This window comes from Neopsephotus bourkii, unplaced genomic scaffold (genome assembly GCF_033783945.1).
Source record: "Neopsephotus bourkii isolate Nb327-2 ecotype Australia unplaced genomic scaffold, CSIRO-AGI_Nbou_v1 NB_1400, whole genome shotgun sequence".
NCBI lineage: Eukaryota > Metazoa > Chordata > Aves > Psittaciformes > Psittacidae > Neopsephotus > Neopsephotus bourkii.
This window is the reverse complement of record NW_026901877.1, coordinates 89045-107237: the sequence shown is the minus strand read 5'-3', so window position 1 is coordinate 107237 and position 18193 is coordinate 89045. Positions and strand designations below refer to the sequence as shown.

Here is an 18193-nt window from a genome sequence, read left to right as displayed (position 1 = left end):
CAAGAGAATCATTAAAAGGAAGCAGCACATCATTACAAGTCTACTTTCAGAGAAGTAACGATTGACACAAGAACCTGCAAGTGTCACATAGAGGTTACATCAGTGAGCTGTATGTCCCCATACCTGAGAGATGAAAGATCCCACAGCAGTACAGAAAGGCCTCTACTAAAACTCTGGTGAGAAAGAGCAGCTTAGAACCAGACTGAATAGGGCAGGCAGAAGAGAGAACTTCACTCTCCTTCTGCCAAGTCTTGATTTCTCTCTTGTAGTAGCAACACTCTTTTAAATACTGAAGAGTTGGAGGCAGAACGGTTTAAATTTAACTGCAGGGAGCAGTCTGCACAGAATTGTGCTCATCTGCGTGTGGAAAGCAAAGACAACCTGGATTCAGCCCCGAGGGGAGAAGGCAAAGACCTATTTACTTCTGTAAAAGACAGGATGCCTGCAAACGCACTGATGCAGCCATGAGGAGGAAAGATGCTGCCCAAGCAACTGGAAGAATTTGTGTCTCCTGCACACAAAATTACCTTACAAATGGGGTTGAACTAAGATTTCAAACAGAGCACCAAATTAGGGCGATGGTGTATCAGGGATACGAGAATGCAACATCAAAGTGAGTCTGAACCGTGTGTCTGCCCCATTGGGCACAGAATTAAGCCAGCACTGGGTGCTCTGGGAAAATCCCATCCAGTTTTCCTGTCTGGGCAGTCAAGAGAGGCTTTCCAGGGAGCCGAGAGGTCCCTGAATGGTTTCTTGGCTCATCTGAGCAGAGGCATAATTACTGCTCTAAAGATGCTCAGTGCCTGGCTTTGCCAGTCACATTCCCTAAGGCTGGGATGAGGAAAAACCCACTGCTACAGTCAGGGCATCAGGGAGTAGGTTTGAGACACGGTTCACATTAGAAAGAGACACCATCATTCAACAATTCACTTATTTCATGTGTGACATGCAGGGCCCAAAACTGCCTCTGTGCAGTGCTGAGCACTTCCAACTGGCTAACACCATCCCAGTGTCATCTACTCCCTTTTTGGGCATGGAGGACAAACAAGGATCAGGGCTTCAGCCATCTGAGAGAAATGTGGTGCATGGAAAGCTGTAGCTCCCTGCCATGGGTCAAGGCAATCCCAGACACAGCTGCAGGCTGGGCAGAGAAGAGATTCAGAGCAGCCTGAGGAGAAGGACGTGATGAGTGTAAGGTCCTTTCCAACCCTAATCATTCTGTGCTTCTATGAAATGGGGATGTTGGAGCATTCAAAGCAGGTATGACCCTCCCATGTCAGGAACAGGGAAAAGTGCACCAATGCTCACACAGTGCAGAGCATTTGGCTTCCAGTAGGGAATTCCCCAGCCCCCAGCCCCACATGTAGGCAGCCCAGGGAGCGATGATCACTAACCTTGAGTGGCATCTCCTGCAGCGTGGTCCTCAAGGTTGGGAGTGGCTCCTACACCAGCCTCTTCAGCTGCTCCCAGTTCAGAGAGAGAAGGGGAAAACCATTATAAAAACAAGGATTAAGTTTAAAGACTGTGTCTGGAGAATTTATTCACCTCCCTGCTGCCCCTGCCCATCTGTGCTATGAGCAGGGCAGGAGCTGAAAGGGAATCAAGCAACACCAATGGTGGTCCTTGGTCGATCTGTTCAGCCTGAGCTGTTCCAGACTGGAGGAACGTGTCACAGCTCACCCATCCTGGCTGGCAGGCTAGTACAAGCTCCTTCAGGTGCAGAAACAGGCTGGCAAGGAGCAGGGAGGATGTGGATTTCAATCCTCCCTCCTAATCCTGCCTAGCACTCACCCTAACACCTAACTCTTACCTGAGCTCGACCTTGTCGGTGTCCATCACCTACCTCCCTGTACTGAGCTCTGCTGAGGCTATCTGACACCAGTAAACCCCAGTCTGACACTTCAGGAATACTGGTACATTAGAGAAGCACAATCTTCTTCCCAGCAATGATGGGCTGTCTTTAGCAGAATGGTTTCAATGTATTATATGACTCCTTTCAAACCAGCTGAATCAATTCTATTTCTGTGTCACAGTTCTACAGCCAAACTAGGACTTCCTCTGTTTTCCCTGTATTTTCAGGACACACTGCTGCTTCCTGGCTCCCTGGTCCAGTCACTTCCTGAACCAGAGAACACACATCCTTGCTAGTAGGAAAGCCACTCTGTGTTTCTCCACCAGCAGCCTGGTTTATCCCACTGGATGTGGGACAGACAATGTGGCTGCCCAAGGGAGAGCGCTGGGGCCTCCTTTCAGTGTTCAGGCACTGGCTGAAACCCGTTTCCACCCATCACCTGCCTGATGCTTCCAGGAAAAGCCAGTGCTGACCACACAGAGGACACATACTCGTTTTTCACATAGAGACCTGACTCTCCCAGGAGCTGCAAGACCCTCATCCCTCCCTGGAAAACCAGGCCTAGGTGCAGTGATTCCACACAGAGCATTCAGGCTGAATTAGCCCCTTCACTTCCCCTGTATTACCCTTCAAACGTGCTGGCAGGCACGGAACTGCTGCAGTGGCCTGGTTTTCACCTGCCACTTCCCAGACACCCGCATGGGCTGGGCTGAGCAAGAGCACCCATGAGACAAGCAGCGAGGTCCTGCAGCAAGCACCTCGCCAGCAGAGCGCTGGCAGAGGGATGACAGGGTCTGCAGGTGAGCACTGAGCCTGGAGGTGGGAGGTGAAGCCACCACGGAGACACCAGAAAGAAAGATTGGCAGATGTGGAGCTGAGGAAGAGAGAAGAAAAGGCTGCGAGCTTCCCCAGGATGGGGAAGGCAAGAGGACAACTGTAAGCTAGGAATGATGCCTGCAGGCCGTGGAGAAGAAGGAGCAAAGCATCAGGAGCAAAGCAGGCCTGCAGGAGGTCTCATAGTGTTATTTTTAAGCACGAAGCAGCCCAGCTCTCTGCTCTGTCTGCATCAAGAGATGAAACTGCACCTCGGTCTCCCTCACCTGTGGTTCCTTCTGGGATCTCCCCGTGCTGTTCGACACCACCCTGATCCTCGTGGTCTCCTTCCTCCACTAAAGGTGCTGTGGCATCTGAAAAACAACGCAGCTTTCACACAGCCGTCGAGTGGCAAATCCCTGCGGAGGCCAGGACGTGCCTGAAGAACTCGGGAAAGCACCAAACTCCCTCCCTGGAGCCAGTGCTTGTGGAGGGAGACACCCAAGCAGGACATAGCCAAGCATCACAGGGACACCGGGAGCTGTCCCCTCTGCCACACAGCCCACACATCTCCAGCATACTCCTATGCAGCTGAAGACTTTACTATGAATGGACTGAAAATACACAGCTAAAGGCAGCCACAGCTGCCTGATGTGTGCTCATGGTGATGCTGTGCACATGGTGATGCTGTGCACTTGGTGATGCTGTGCACGGGGCATCCCTAGTCTGGAGCAGGAAAGAATACTTCATCAGATACCTCCATAAACCACCTGAGCACCATGGCTGCAGTGCACTCCAGGTGGATACCTGCTCCATCTACCAGAGGGATGTCTGCTCATTGTGACAGTCCTGATCCAACTGGAAAGAGGGACAATATCCCTTCTGCACCAGCCACTGACTCCTTGAGGCACACACACAGGAACAGAGCCCATACCTCCACAAGACAGGGCTAGAACTGGTCAGCATCTCCATCCACCTTCGTTTAGCTACATTTCTAATGCCTTTACCTGACGTCTCCAAGAGGCAGATAACTCAGGGTTAAAGCCAGAGGAACACAAGTGCACTTAATTAAACTGGTGAATAAGTCTCTAGAGCCCTTCAGAATCAAGTTTATTCCACAAAGCTGGCATCCAGATAACACTCTGGAGCAGCACAGACATGCCCCAAGTCCTACAACGTGACCTTTATATGAGCACTAAGTTTTGGTTTCTGTATAGACTCTGCCCATCTCCTCACTGCAGCATGAATCAGGCTGGACCAATGAAGGTGTGAACAGAGGGGGTGAAAAAAGAGCTGTGAGGTCCAGCTGACTCTGAGAGAGAACACAGTGACCAGTATGTGCTGCCACTATCCTGGGGGAGCACAAGGATGCAAACCTGTGGCCCTGGGAGCTCACAGCATGGGACTGCTCCCAGCTGCACTGAGCCAACGGGACCTTCCAGCCACCGTGCAAAGAGTCTCCAGGATGCAAACTGCAAAGAACCTGCTGACCTGTAACAAACACTTCACCTTCCCTTGCCTTCCAACCCCCTGTCTGCCTTTAAAGCCCATTATTTCACTCTGCAGAGTGGTGAATGGTTACTTGTGATGAGACTAAAGAAGAGCGTGTGTCCAAGAGCGCAGACACTGCTCCTAAGGAACCCCACCAGAACACAGCACGTTGAGTCCTTCGCAAGGTTCACCACGACCCCATCCATCATGGATTCAAAGCAGTAAGTCAAAGAGCTCCCACCTTCCGTAGTTGGGGTGCTCTTAGCGTCAGATGTTTCAGAAACAGGCTCATCTGATCCATCATCAACTGGTATCTGAAGGGGATAGCCTGGAAAACATTCACATACTTACAACAAGGCCTTGGCTATGAGTGTGTGTCACAAATTCTGATAGCCCAGATCCACAGCAGCAAGAAACTGAAACTGGAGGGTATAAAAATCCTGGACTAATAAGCAAGCAAAGCGTGAAAATGTCAACCAAAAGCACCAGTGTCATCACCAAAAGGAACAAGCAGAATCCCATCAGCAAAAGAAAGCCCAGTGAACCGGACAGCCAGAAACAGCAAAGCATGGCCCAAGCAGGAAAGGGGATCTGAGCAACGAAGCACAAAGGATGTACAACTTCCAAGGCCCTGTTGTCCCCCCAGCCATTTCTGGAGCCACCAGAGCAGGCTGCTGGACACTTCCATGACACATTAGGTCTAATCATTGCCAACCAGCAAGTAAAGGGCTCGGTGCAAAAAGAGTCAGTTGCAAAAGTCAGTTTTTGGAAGAGCAGGGCAAGAGGCCCAAGGCTCCTCTCTGCTGGAGTCTGGGCAAACGAAATAATGAGAACTAGAGAAAATGACTTGGAAAAGAAGATTCAAGCTGGCATAAGCAAAACCCCCAGGACCTGTGATGTGCAGAGCTGAGGCTACAAGCAGAGAGGAGCCACCAGACTGAAATGAGTTACAGAACCCAGGGTGAATGGATGCTATGGATTTTCTCCAGGACAACGATTCTCTCTGGTGTAAAGTGTGGCCAAAGTACCTCAAGAAAAGAAAATTAAGATGATGTTTTTATGGAGCATAGCTGGGAGTGAGTCCCACGGGGCTGCTGGTGTTACATGGGTTCCAAGCTCAGCTGTGGAGCGCGATGGAATGAGAAAGGAAAAGCTGCTTGAGAAATGCAGGTCTGAAACCTGGGGCAAAAGCCTCCTGCATGGCCCCCACTCCCAGAGCTCTGTTCAGTTCTCCCCATGTCCCTGTGCAGGTGAGGAAAGCAGGCAGCAAGCAGCACCCTTGAGCTGTGTCTCCAAAGAAAAGCAGTGCTCGATTTTTACAGCAAACCAAAGAGTGACCACAGAAACACAATGTGCAAAGCTGCAGCAGTAAGGACATCACTAGCCTGGGGACCAGGGCTTGCTCTGCTCTTGCTGTGAACATGAGAGCATCCTGTGAGCTACCCACTGTCCCCTGGCTGCAGGGTGACCTGCACACATCTCAAAGGAGCCCTCACACCCCACGCTGGTCATTCAGCTGCAAGGCTTCCCACCACCTCCTCCTGGAGCTGCTCACCTGATGGGATGTGCTTCTCCTGAGCAGCTGCATGATCCTCCATCATGGTGACGTCCTGACGGTGCTCCGCCATCTCTCAGCAAAGTTACCTGCAGAGGGGAGTAAAACCAAAGCCTGACACAGCTCCCCTCCACCTGCAGCCCACCCACGCTGGGGTGTTCCCATCTGCTGCTCCATGGTACAGGGTTGGTTTGTCAGCCTGTTTCCAGGAGCAGTAAACATTCTATTGCACAACAGCAGCCACCAATGGCCTTTGTAAAAATACAGAGTCATGGAATGGTTTGGGTTGGAAGGGGGGGACCTTAAAGCTCATCCAGTTCCACCCCCTGCCATGGGCAGGGACCCCTTCCACTGGAGCAGCTTGCTCCAAGCCCCTGTGTCCAACCTGGCCTTGAGCACTGCCAGGGATGGGGCAGCCACAGCTTCTCTGGGCACCCTGTGCCAGCGCCTCAGCACCCTCACAGGGAAGAGCTTCTGCCTAAGAGCTCAGCTCAGTCTCCCCTCGGGCAGGTTCAAGCCATTCCCCTTTGTCCAAAGCCCCTCTCCAGATTTCTTGTGGTACTCTTGTAGCCAACACCACGGTGCAGGGCAAAGCACGGACAAGAGGCTGGACACTGGAGTGGTGCTAAAACAGTTTCTAATGTGCATCTATCTGCAGAAGGAGATGGAAGTCACCAACAAACATCATCCACTTGTGTGAAGCAGGGACCATGTTTCTCCTGAGTCTCCAAGCTGGTTGGACTGACATTGCTTGTTGATGTCCCAATAGCTGTTGTAATTACAGCAGTGACTAATAACCAGCTCTCAGTGTAACGACACGTGTGCTGTGACCCTCAGGAGCGGGTGAACCCACCAGTGCAGCTTGGGTTACCTGCAGCAAGGGGATGACTGCAATTCAATTCCTGCCTTAGACAGCTACAAAGCCACTTGAACGGACGGTCCTAAGGAAGTTTGGGAACTTGGCCTGAAAGGAACTCACATGTAAAAATGAAAGTATAAATTAAGTACCTCACTTCTGCTCAGAAGTGACATTGATCACATTGATCACTTTGATCACACTGATCACACTGACCATTGATCAGTGACTGGTCTCATCTGGCCAGGTCTACTTAGCACTGAAATACTAAAATATGCTAACTTTTAGTGCAGAGGCCACAGAAGCAACTTGGGCATGAGCATCAATGTGAAATGACACACAAATCTGCTGCTCTTGTGCATGCATATACAGAAGAGGGAACTCTCTGCCCCAAACACACACAGGCTCTGGGTACAGCACCCTTCCCCATGCACTGACCTGTCTGTTAGTAGGAAAACGTGGATGGGAGAAGCAGTTCCCACCCCACTCACAAGTGGTGGTCTCCAACAATCCCTCCCAGCCCAGCTCAGTTCACTCAGCATCCACAGACAGGAACATCTTTGCTTCCCAACCACAGACCCAGAGACAAACTGCTCCCACATCCACTGTGCTGGATTTAAATGAGGCTGTTTCCTCATTCTGCCTCTTGCTCTCTGTTCCTCCCACCTGATCACTTGGAGAAGAGCAATTAGTGTCTCCCACAACCTTCCTGCAAAGATGCAGTTTTGCCTCTGGACTAGAATTTCTTGGGGCACCATGCGGAGAGGATGCTGGCTTGAGAGCTGGTGAGCTCACACAGCCCACGGAGGCTCTGCTGCTGCACGGGGACAGGGGACACAGCCCAGGCCTTCCAGTTCTCTGCAGAGCATTTAGCATCTGAGCACCCCTGGCACAGCAGCAGGGAGCCATGATTCAGCACAAGCCCTGCTCCCCGCTGCCCTGCCAGGGCTTAGTTCAGCTCTAAGCAAGGGTAGGGTGTTTGTGAGAGCTGCTGATCCTGCTCTGCCTGAGCTCCCTAATGTTGCTCTGCACACAGGAATAGCCCTGTTCCCACTGAGCTCCCCACATGGCAGGATTCAGCACCTCAGAGCTGAAGAACTGGAGGTGGGCTCAGGAAGATGCAGCCATTAATGTTTCAGAGGCAAGAGAGAAAGAGCTGCCAGGAAGAGCTGCCTTGTCCAAAGCCCCTTTCCAGGCTTCCTGTAGCCCCTTTAGGCACTGGAGCTGCTCTAAGGTCTCCCCTTAAGGATCCTTCTCTTTTCCAGGCTGAACCAGCCCCACTCTCTCAGCCTGGCTCCATAGGAGAGGTCTTGCTTTTATCTTGTTTTGAGCTGAAAAATCTTGCCTTTAGCTGAAGAGGTGCCCACTCAACAAACGCCTTTCTCAGAAGCTGCCCCTCCCCATGGGCAGCATTTCCCACAGCTTTGCCCTGCAGGGCAGAGATTTAAAGCCATTACAACAGTGCTGATGAAATTTCATCAGCACCAGATAAGCAAATAAATAACATTAAGCACAAGTGATCCAGTGGGCGAGGAGGAGTGAGTAGCCAGCACCATTATCTCTGTGCTGCAAAGCTCTCCCAGCAGAATTTGAAGTACCAGCTAATCACACACAGGGTCCTGTTCAGAAGGAGCAGCATCTACAAAGACATTTTATGCCTCTCCAATGGATGCTGAACTTCATTTTCTCTCCCTCTCTCTTTTTCGTCCTTTGTAGATGTCAGCTAAGAGCATCGCTCACTCCAAACCGTACTGATGATGCGGAGTTTTGGGACGGATCTGCTGAAACCAAGAGTTGCTTACATGCAAGCCCCTTTGGGTTGTTACTCAGGTAACAAACTCATGTGACTCAAGAGAATTTAAGCCTTATTAAAGTGAGTGTTTTAGATTAGACTGCTTAAAGATGGTGTGAAAACACTGAAACAAGTCCCTAATGCTAATCCTGGTTTTCCTTTCGAGTGGGGGAAGGGGAAATCCCTCTTAGGGAAAAACAAAACCATTAAGGGGAAAAATTGTTCTAAAACAGTCTTAAGAAGTGTAAAACCAACCCCACCTTGAAGTGATGCTTCAGTAATGAACGACTGCAGCAAGGAGAGCTGCGCAGAGATAATAACTTCAGGAGCACCCTCTGCACGCCAGATAAAGCACAAACCCTCTGAAGACTCTTATCCTTTCCCAGCAGAACTCCTTTTGTTAAGCAGGAACGCTATCTAGAAGGCAACAGCTTATCCCAAAGTTAACAGCCTCCCCAAACCCGGCTCTTTGCAAACCTGCAGTCCTTTAGGCAGCAGTGAGCAGGGCCATTGAGCTGTGCCATGGGGTGCAGGAGGAGGCAAACAGCAAAGGTTTTGCTGGGAGGAGCAGGAGGAACTGGTTCAGCCCAGGAGCAACTCTTAATCGCTTCAATAGCATTTCGCAGCTGAACCTGGCCCCAGGACAGTCCCTGCGGGCCTGTGTTGTACAAAATGTTAGGGGCTAGAAGCCAAAATAGCAATTTACTCCCCAAAGCACGAAGGATCACAAAGCCATAAGGAAAAGCCTTAAGTGAAATGATGTGACCCTTTAACAGCCATTGACAGCACTCAAGTTGAGGAGAGGAAATGAAAGCCATTAGTCAGCTCAAGGCCCACAAGGCATTTAAAGAGGAAAGAAATATTTCCCTTGTGGAGTTTGGCAAGGATAGGGAAAGCAACCACTGCTCTCGCAGGGCTCTGACAGCAAAGCCTTCCAGCTCGAGGTGATGCTCCCCACATTGCCTGCAAACCCACCACCACTGCTTGTCCAAACCCATGCCAGCCTGACCCAGCTTCCTCTCCTCCAGAGCCACATCCCTGCCACCATCCTGCACCTATGCCCAGAACTGAGCCAGAATTAAAGCACTGCTCTTCCCCTGCTGCCCATCCTGCAAATGTCTTTTCTAAACAGCTTGCTAGGCTTGAAGGCATCAGTAAAATGGCTTGGTCTGGTCTGGTCTGGTAACAGCAGCAAAAGTGGCACTGTTTGAGCAAAGCTTGGTGCATGGCAATCCCCTCGCCCAGCACAGCCTACACTGAACACAGCTACAGCCTTCCTCCAAAAGGAACCATGACGACAGCTACACACACTGCTTCATAAAGAGGAAATGAGAACAGGAAAGAGCCAAGCAAACCCGACTTATAAAAGAAAATTAAATCAATAAATGAATGAAATACATGAACACCTGTAAACCCTGTTTATAGGGCATAAACCAGCCCCAGGTATTGGAAGGAAACTGCTCCCAAAAAGCAGCATGTCCCTGCTGCCTGGTGACCCCTCTGCGCTGAAGACCATGAGGCTCCACACAGCCCCAGGCCCTGTCTGCAGCAGCAATTCCAGCACAGGCAGCAAACAGGCATCCTGACATCTCTTTGGAGTGCAGCCAGGACCTGTCACTGCCAGCACAGCCACAGCAGAGCCCTCACCCCACCACCACCACCACCACAAACCACCTCCAGCACTCTCTGCCCGGCAGGACTGAGATGCCAAAGGAAGTCGGGCAGCCCCAAAGTCTTAAACCCTTGCCAAAAGGTTTCTCTGCACTAAAAGGTAACTAAAAGCAGGCTGAAAACAACGTACCCTATTGAGAGTGGCCCAGTGGTGGAGATGCTGTACCCCACAGCTGGGTTTCCGTGGTGCTCAGCACTGTGTCATCTGCTGGTGCCAGGAGGCGGGTGCTCCCACGATGCCCAGCCAAGGGAATGGGTCAGCAGCTGCACCCCACTCCAGCTACAGTCCCAGGATCAATGGGACACGATCCAACAGGCCCTGGGATTATCCCAGTCACGGAGGCAGAACCTCGATGTGCAGCGATCCCAACTGCGCAGCTCCAGGGATCACGAGTGTGGGAATGGCTCCATTTACATACGCACAAATCCCAAAATAAAGGAGGTGTTGGCAGATCTATTGCAGCACAGGGGGGTTACAGCCACACAGTGTAAGGAAACACAGAGATTTCAGCAGAAGGCGAGTGCAATGAGACATCCCAGCTGGATGTGCACACTCTGGTACTCACCAGTGGGTCCAACCAGCTCTCACACCAGCCACAGAATGGCCAAGCATCATCCAGACAGAGTGAAGCCTCCTGGCTCCTGTGCTGTGTGCTCAGGCACAGCCCTCCTCCTCCTCTGTACTAATGAGTGAGTGCTCACTCTTTGAAAACTCACATAAGCTATGCGAGTGTTACCTCTGAAAGGTGATCAAAAACAAACAGGGTTTCAAATAGAGCATCAGTCCGTCTGAATTACACCATTAAAATGGAGTGACAGCCCCATGAAGCAGCATCAGCCTGAAAGGTTGTTCATAATTCATAAGCAACCTCCTTTTCATCTTTGTGTACAACTCCAAGCACTGCTTTTCCGAGAAGCTGACAGAGGCAGGAATACGGATAGTGATAGCATTAATCACAGCCACTAATACGCAGGGAGCCAAGAAGTTTCATGCAGTTTGGAGCTGGAAAAAGCTAGAAAAAACTCCTTCAGGTTCAAAGACAGACAAATACCTCTTACAACAATAGGAGGGAAAAAGAAACAGTCTCAAAAATGTGCATTTTGTCATCTGTTTTTTGCTCTTTTTCCCCACATTCTCCCCATGTTATAGCTTAAGTAACTCCTTTCTCTGGGAGCTGGACATCTCCCATGCAGACATGAGGTGGGTTTGGGTTCACAGCAGAGCAGCTTTGAGGCCCAGGAACATCATCACAGCCAAGAGGGTCACACTGGCTTCATGCACACCCACCTGGGACCCAAAGGTTACTGAAACCAGGCAAGAAACAACTCCCATACCAGGTCATGGCATATTACCAGGTCTGGGAAGGAGATGGGGAAAGGTGAGAGGGTGGTAAGAGGGCACAGAAGCCCCATGCAATGACATGCCACAATTCTGTACAAACAACATCAAAAGGGAAGAGAAACGCTGGGCTCAAAGACACAAGGATTTGGGAAGCTGTCAGTAAATAGCTCTTACAAAGGCACAGTGAAGAGCCCCGGGAGCTGACTGCTGGGGTCACCAGCTGGCAAAGGTCTCCAGGGCATGCTAGAGAAAAGCCAAGGGATGCTCACGTGCTGACAAGTTCCTCAGAGCTGCTGAGAATCAAACTAACAGAATTTGCCATCCCAAAGCAGCTTAGGCCCAGTTCAGCAGCTGCCTCCAAGCAGGGTGGCAATTAGGAGACAGGATTATCCAGGGACACAACTCCAGCCTGAGCCGCAAGAGTAGCTTGACTCAGACAGGAAATGGTTTTATCTGCATGTCTCTGTCCAAATAAAAGGGCATCATGAAGGTGGCATCTTCCAAGAATAGGAATGTGCTGGGAATCACCTGACAAGTATTCTGCAATGTAGGAATAGCAACTCTAAACTTGCATCAATCGCTAAGGACAGAAGCATGAAGTGGCTACCAAAGACATCGTTATTCCCATATTCATAGAATCCCAGACTGATTTGTGTTGGAAGGGACCTTAAAGCTCCCCCCGTGGGCAGGGACTCCTTCCACTGGAGCAGCTTGCTCCAAGCCCCTGTGTCCAACCTGGCCTTGAGCACTGCCAGGGATGGGGCAGCCACAGCTTCTCTGGGCACCCTGTGCCAGCGCGTCAGCACCCTCACAGGGAAGAGCTTCTCCTAAGATCTATCTCCATCTTCCTGCAAGGAGAGCAGAGATGTAAAGCCTTGGCATGGAGCAGGCTAGGGACAGTGGGTGTCAGCTCTCTGGATCACCCTTCCCATTCCATACTACGATGCAAAGATCAGGCTCTCTAAGGCCACTAACTTTAGATTAAAGCTCTCATCAGAGGTGCTTACAGTGCAGCCCCAGCAGTTTTAAAGCTTGCCCTGTCTGCTCAGCAGGCTCTCTGTGAACAGAAGAGAAGCCTCTTTGGCAGGATTTACCTTTGGATTTCCCCCCAGCCCCCTGCTAGAGTATCCTGCATTTCACAGAGCCATGACACACTCTGTGGATAAATTCTTCCTCCCTCAAAATCCTGCTTGCTTGGGAAGCCTTTAAGTAGTTGAACATGCAGAGCGGATCAAAAAGAAGGCAGAAGATCTTATTTACCAGCTAATTCTCTTTGACTTTTCCTATCCCAGGCTCAGCCCAAGCCACTGGAAATCAGAGCATCCTCCCTGCTGTTCCCCAGCACTCAGGCTTGCACCAGGAATTATCTGATGAACAGAAAATCATGGAAAAGCCCAATATTTACCTAATGGAATAATGGGTTTAAACTTAAACAGAGGAAGATCAGGTTAGATACAAGGAAGAAGCCCTTTACTGGGAGGGTGGTGAGGTCCCTGCACTCTCCAGCTGGTCTCTGTGCAAGCAGCAGACCAGCTTCCTTTCCCTACCTCTCCCTGAGCAAAGGCAGACAATGCTGCTGTGGTTGGTGCTAAGCTGAAATGATGCTGACACTGAGATCAACCGGAAGCTTCCCAAATTAAGAAAATGTTAAGAGAAGAAAACTTCACTTACACCTGTGAATGGACCTGAAAATTTGGGCACTTGATACTGCCTTCCACCTTAACCAAGGCAGCAATGTGTGCATGTGTGCAGCACCACAGGAAGGGCCTAAAATAGATACCCTGGCCTCAGAGCAGCAACCTTCTAACTGTGAAAGATGAAAAGAGCGAGGCCCCTGCCTCAAAAGTGGGCAGAGCAAGACTGCAATTCCACCAGCCAGGCTTGGTCCTTATTCCTTACACCTCCAGCATTGTTCTGGAGGCCACTGGGGGTGGCTCAAGGCATTAAACCAGCAGAAACTGAACCCTTACCAGCTGAGTTGGTGTGTGACAGTGGTGCTACAGGGCACCTCACCCTGGCTTTAGAGCACCAACACAGCAGAGGGTGAAGGTGTGGGATGCCAGCACGAGCCTCCATCCAGGTTTTGCCTCCAGCCTGTGTCAAGACACAAGGTACGTGTTTATTGCTCTGATCTCTGCTGCTCCTCTTCCTTTGATTTCACAGTGCTGACAACATTTGCTGCACACTGACAGAAGCTCTGTGAATATTCAATGCTGCCACAGTAATGAAGATATTAAATATAAAACCTTCTTCCTGCCACAGCTCTAGCTTGCAAATGTGAGTGATGCTGCTCAGAGTGACTGAAGCAGGAAAGTGCTGCGGACATCAAGGTAACTATTCAAGGAATCTTCTCAGATTGGCCTTCATTTCTTAGCCATTTTGAGCTGTTTCAACACATGGATCCCCACTAAAACAATGACAACAGCACCATCTGCTCCAGCTACTGCAATACCACTGAGAAAGAAACCCTGTCCCAGGGAAGAAGCCAAGTCAGGTGAGTTTTCCCGGGGAGCACTGTTTCAATTCTGCAGGATCCAAGACTGCAAAGCTCCTGGCTGCAGAGATTGCAGATGCAGGGGGAGACTGAGCTGAGCTCTTAGGCAGAAGCTCTTCCCTGTGAGGGTGCTGAGGCGCTGGCACAGGGTGCCCAGAGAAGCTGTGGCTGCCCCATCCCTGGCAGTGCTCAAGGCCAGGTTGGACACAGGGGCTTGGAGCAAGCTGCTCCAGTGGAAGGGGTCCCTGCCCATGTAACTGCATGAGCTTTAAGGTCCCTTCCAAACAAACCATTCCAAGACTCTATGAAAAACTACAGCAGCAAGAACACAGGTCCCTATACAATCTGTGACAAACCCTCACAACATGGCTTGTCCACAGTGCTTACTTCACCAAGCCATTACTTCTAGCCATTTGATATCCAAACTGGGCACCAAATAGCCTTTGGCCCCATAGTGTCCAGTTCCAGCATCCCAGGGATGACTGACAGCACCGGAACGCAGCGGATGCCTTACCAGGACAGGCTCTCTATAAATACAGGGAACGAGTCACACACTCTTGACACAGTGGTTTCTTACCCTAGAAAGAAACAAACATGACAGATCTCACAAGTTTTCAGGGCTTTAGCAGGACTTGCCCTCATTCCAGCACTCACCATGCAACAAGACAGGGCTCAAAGGGGGGAATTTTAGCTTCTGTTTAGCTTTTCTGCATTACTTTTGCTTTTCATGACAAAGAGAGGTCTCATATGAGGTCAAAAGTCAAGAGTGTGTTTCCTGAATGCCTTTTTTTCCTTGTTAAGGCCAAAAGACACAAACAATAGGACATTCATCAAGCATTTCTGCTACTCTCACATGTCCCTTGTCATGTTATTGCTGAGAACTGGTGCCTGTTCCAGCCCTGGGTTTCATACAGCATGCATGAACAGTTAGCAGTGCAGTGGGCAGCAGCAGCCTCTCCCTATACCCAGCACAAGTTATCAGGGTTTGAGAGGCAGAGCTCTTGCTTCAAAAAGAACAACCCAACAGAAGCTTCATTTGTACCTTTATTTCTCATTACAAAGAAGCACAGTTTGCACCATGCAAACAAAGCATTTCAAGTGAGGATGAACAACAAATCAAAACCTCTGTATCCAAAACACATCCCTGCTTAGCACTGGGATGTCTCTCTCCAGATGGTCTTGACCCAATTTGGGTCACTGGGGATAGCAATCAGGTAGCAATCGGGCTTGTCTTGATGCTAGTTTTACTGAGCTGACAAGCAGCTTTGCAACAAAAGCAGATGCAGGCAGTGTGAACAGTGACAACCCACAGGGGAACGCAGGCCATAAATTCAGCCAGAGTTGTAAAACCATTATCTCCCCTCCTCACCAAAGGCTAAAGGAGGAGCAAGCTTAAAATAAATCAGAATCCATGTGCATTTCATCCTCCCCAGGAATTAGGAGGAAGGCTGGCTGCTACCAATGGTCCTTTCCACAGGGATGAAAGGTGGAAACTGGCTGAATTTCAACCTGCCCCAAGTCGAGGAATTCAGGCTCAATCTTCCCCACTACCTTTGTTAAAAGTAAACGAGGTGGAATCAGTCTCCTCAGGGATTTTATCCCCTTTCAGCTCTAAATGCAGCTCTGCTGTCACATGTGCTGCAGAGCCTTACTTCTTGCTTAAAATAATGTTGCTCCTGGTCTCAGGTTACAAGGGATCCATTCATGTTCATAAGGTCATGAGCTCTCTCTCAATCTGTAATACAAAGGCTGGAATAAACAGGGCTGCTGGTGCTTCAGTGCATGAACAGAGCCGGTCCTTGCAGAGGCTCTGACCACACCTAGAGCCAGAGTGCTTTGTCACAGCCTTACCGAGGGAGGCAGCAGCACTCGCTGCCGCTGGAAGATCTCTGCATCATAGCATGGACCGGGAAGGGTGATCCAGAGAGCTGAACCATTCCATGGTTCCATGATCTGCACATAACGCAGCCACAACCCCAGTACAGGATTCTTCCATTTATGAACATAAGCACCAAGAGGCTCTCGGAGGTTGATAGAGCAAACAAGCCCATGGAATCAAAAGCTCCTCCGTAAGGGGAGTACACGAGCAACAATAACTCAGGAAATGTGCTTTGGAGCTGAGCACGGACCTCAGACAGCCGTGACAATAAACCCTATTATTAGACACAGTAAAAGCAGTGCCATATTTGAGAGATTAAGCATTAATAAGTGCCTTCACATTCAACAGTATTCATGGTTCTGCCTCTCGCCTGGAGGAACCTGAGGGGAAGGGAGGAGCCGGTGGGGAAATTCAGCTAACAGTAAAAGCAAAGCTCATGCAAAGCAGGCTACAAAGCCACAGAATAAGAGGCAGTGATGGAGCTCAGAGCGCTGCAGGTGAGACAGTTCCCATGCTGGAAACCCAGAACACCCTGTTTCAGTCCCATCCTTTCTGAACCTGTTCTCTTGCTGATGGGCAGTGGCTACAGGCAACAGTCAAGCAGATCTTTCAGTGGGACTTCTTCCCTGCTTTCCTTCCAGTTCCCAACAGCAGCACTTAATACTTCTGTGATACATGCCTGCGAGGCCCTCCAGCACTGCACCAGAAGATGCCAAGGGAAAGGCACTTCGGTTTCTGCCCAGTTTGGAGATGTCCCTTGTTAAAATCCACTTCCTCAGCCCCCTGCAGCGAGCTCCAGGGCAGCATCGTTTGTCATGCTGATGAGGAAGCAGGTAAAACCGCATGTAAGGCAGTAACTTCAAAGGGCAGCTTAGGGTAAAGTAAGTGGGAGCTGAAAATGAGCCACAAAATGCCATTCTGATTGTGGATTGAATCCCAGCTTTAGGCTCACTAATGCCTGATCTCTGACACCACAAAACACAGCTACCAGCAGAGAGCACATGAAGCACCACTTCTGTAGCACAGCCACATAAACCAGCACCATTGGAGATCTCACCTTAATACACAAAGGTAACTTAGTCCCAGCAGCTCTTACCCCATCACATCCAGGATCTGCAGCGGGAGGGTAATAAAATCCTCAGCACCTGCAGGGAGCTGGTCAGCACTTTGTACAAGGCAGGTCAGCATTAGGGAAGGAACACGAGCTACAGCTATGCATCTTGGGGTGCCTTTGCTCCTGACCATACGCACTCTTTCAGATCTAAGCTGCATTTTGATGCAGAGGTTCCTCTTGCCAGGCTGCACCCACACAGAGCCACCAGAGTTCACAGAAGGCCAGAGCCAGAAACCAACCTCCAGGAAGCTCATCCCACCAGATTATCCCTTCTCTTGGGACAGGCTCTTCCAGCACACCTCTTCTGTATCACTGCGTTCTCAAACTAACCACACAAGGAACACGCTAACCTTGAGCCCTGCAAACCAGCAGCAGAATGTTTTGTCGCCAGTGCAAGGAAGCCGTCAGCCTGGACACACAGCTCTACCACCACCGTGCAGACACGGTGCCCATGACCAGTCCCAGCCCTGCCATCCAGACTGGACAGACCTCCTCTGCCCCCAGCTCCACTGAGCACATGCACAGCTGGCCAGATGAGGTCCCTGTACTAGAAACCTCACATCAAGTGACATTTGGCAGAGAGGAGACACACACATACTCCATGGCAAGACCAACGTACCCAGGATCTAAGTCAAGCTTTGATCAGATCACAGATTAAATGCTTCCTGCAAAGGGAAGGATTTCACCACTGAACAAATGTGCACATTCTGAGCCGGACGTGTTCAAGGATCAGGGTAGAGGCTTGTTTAGAGGCTTTTTTTTTTTAGCCATTTACCAGCACCTCAAGGAATTTCATTCTGCAGCAAGTGACATGATGAAATCCATCTGAAATTACACCAGGCACTTCCAGGCAGACACTCTGGGACAGGAGCTGACAGGGAGCCATAAAGTGAAATGCTGACGAGTGGCAGAAGGTCCTGCAACTGCAGCCCATGGCAAAGTCACACACGCAGTATTCAAAGGCATGAATACAGGAGAGGTGATGAAACCCCTTGTAAGTGTTGAAGGTTTAATACAGTCCTTCTTCCTATGAACTAGTATAACCTGGCCCTTAGACATCATCCTGCAATGACCTCCATCAGGCGCTGTCCTCTCCCTGTGCCTCAGAGCACCCTCAGCCAGCAGACCTGCAGTCACCTGCAGTAACACACACTGACCAGCCAGACAGGACAGACCCACCTGATCCACGGTCCCTGAACACAGAGGATGCAATCCTACAAGCACTCTGCAGCAAGGCGAGAAGAGCACGGAGGGAAGGCACAGAGGATGGACAAATAGCAGTACCTGGTCTAGGAAGAGAGGGCAGGGCAGGTACAGTGGGGAGGCTGAAAAGA

At 50.3% G+C, this 18193-nt stretch overlaps 1 protein-coding gene across 24 annotated transcripts in view; it reads right to left on the bottom strand.

The window, feature by feature from the left end:
- MAPT (microtubule associated protein tau) overlaps positions 1-18193 on the bottom strand; it is a 42833-nt gene that overhangs the window by 19108 nt on the left and 5532 nt on the right. For 15 of the 24 annotated variants that reach the window (XR_009727632.1, XR_009727633.1, XR_009727634.1 and 12 more), the window contains exons 2-5: positions 5712-5800; positions 4398-4484; positions 2953-3039; positions 1395-1460 (exon numbers count right to left, since the gene is read on the bottom strand). Coding sequence is in view for 20 of the 24 variants with exons in the window: in XM_061367882.1 (XP_061223866.1) it covers positions 1395-1460; positions 2953-3039; positions 4398-4484; positions 5712-5784 (313 nt within the window). In the remaining 4 variants the exon portion in view is untranslated. The remainder of the gene's footprint in view (positions 1-1394; positions 1461-2952; positions 3040-4397; positions 4485-5711; positions 5801-18193) is intronic. The other 9 variants (XM_061367884.1, XM_061367902.1, XM_061367893.1 and 6 more) reach the window with 3 other exon arrangements.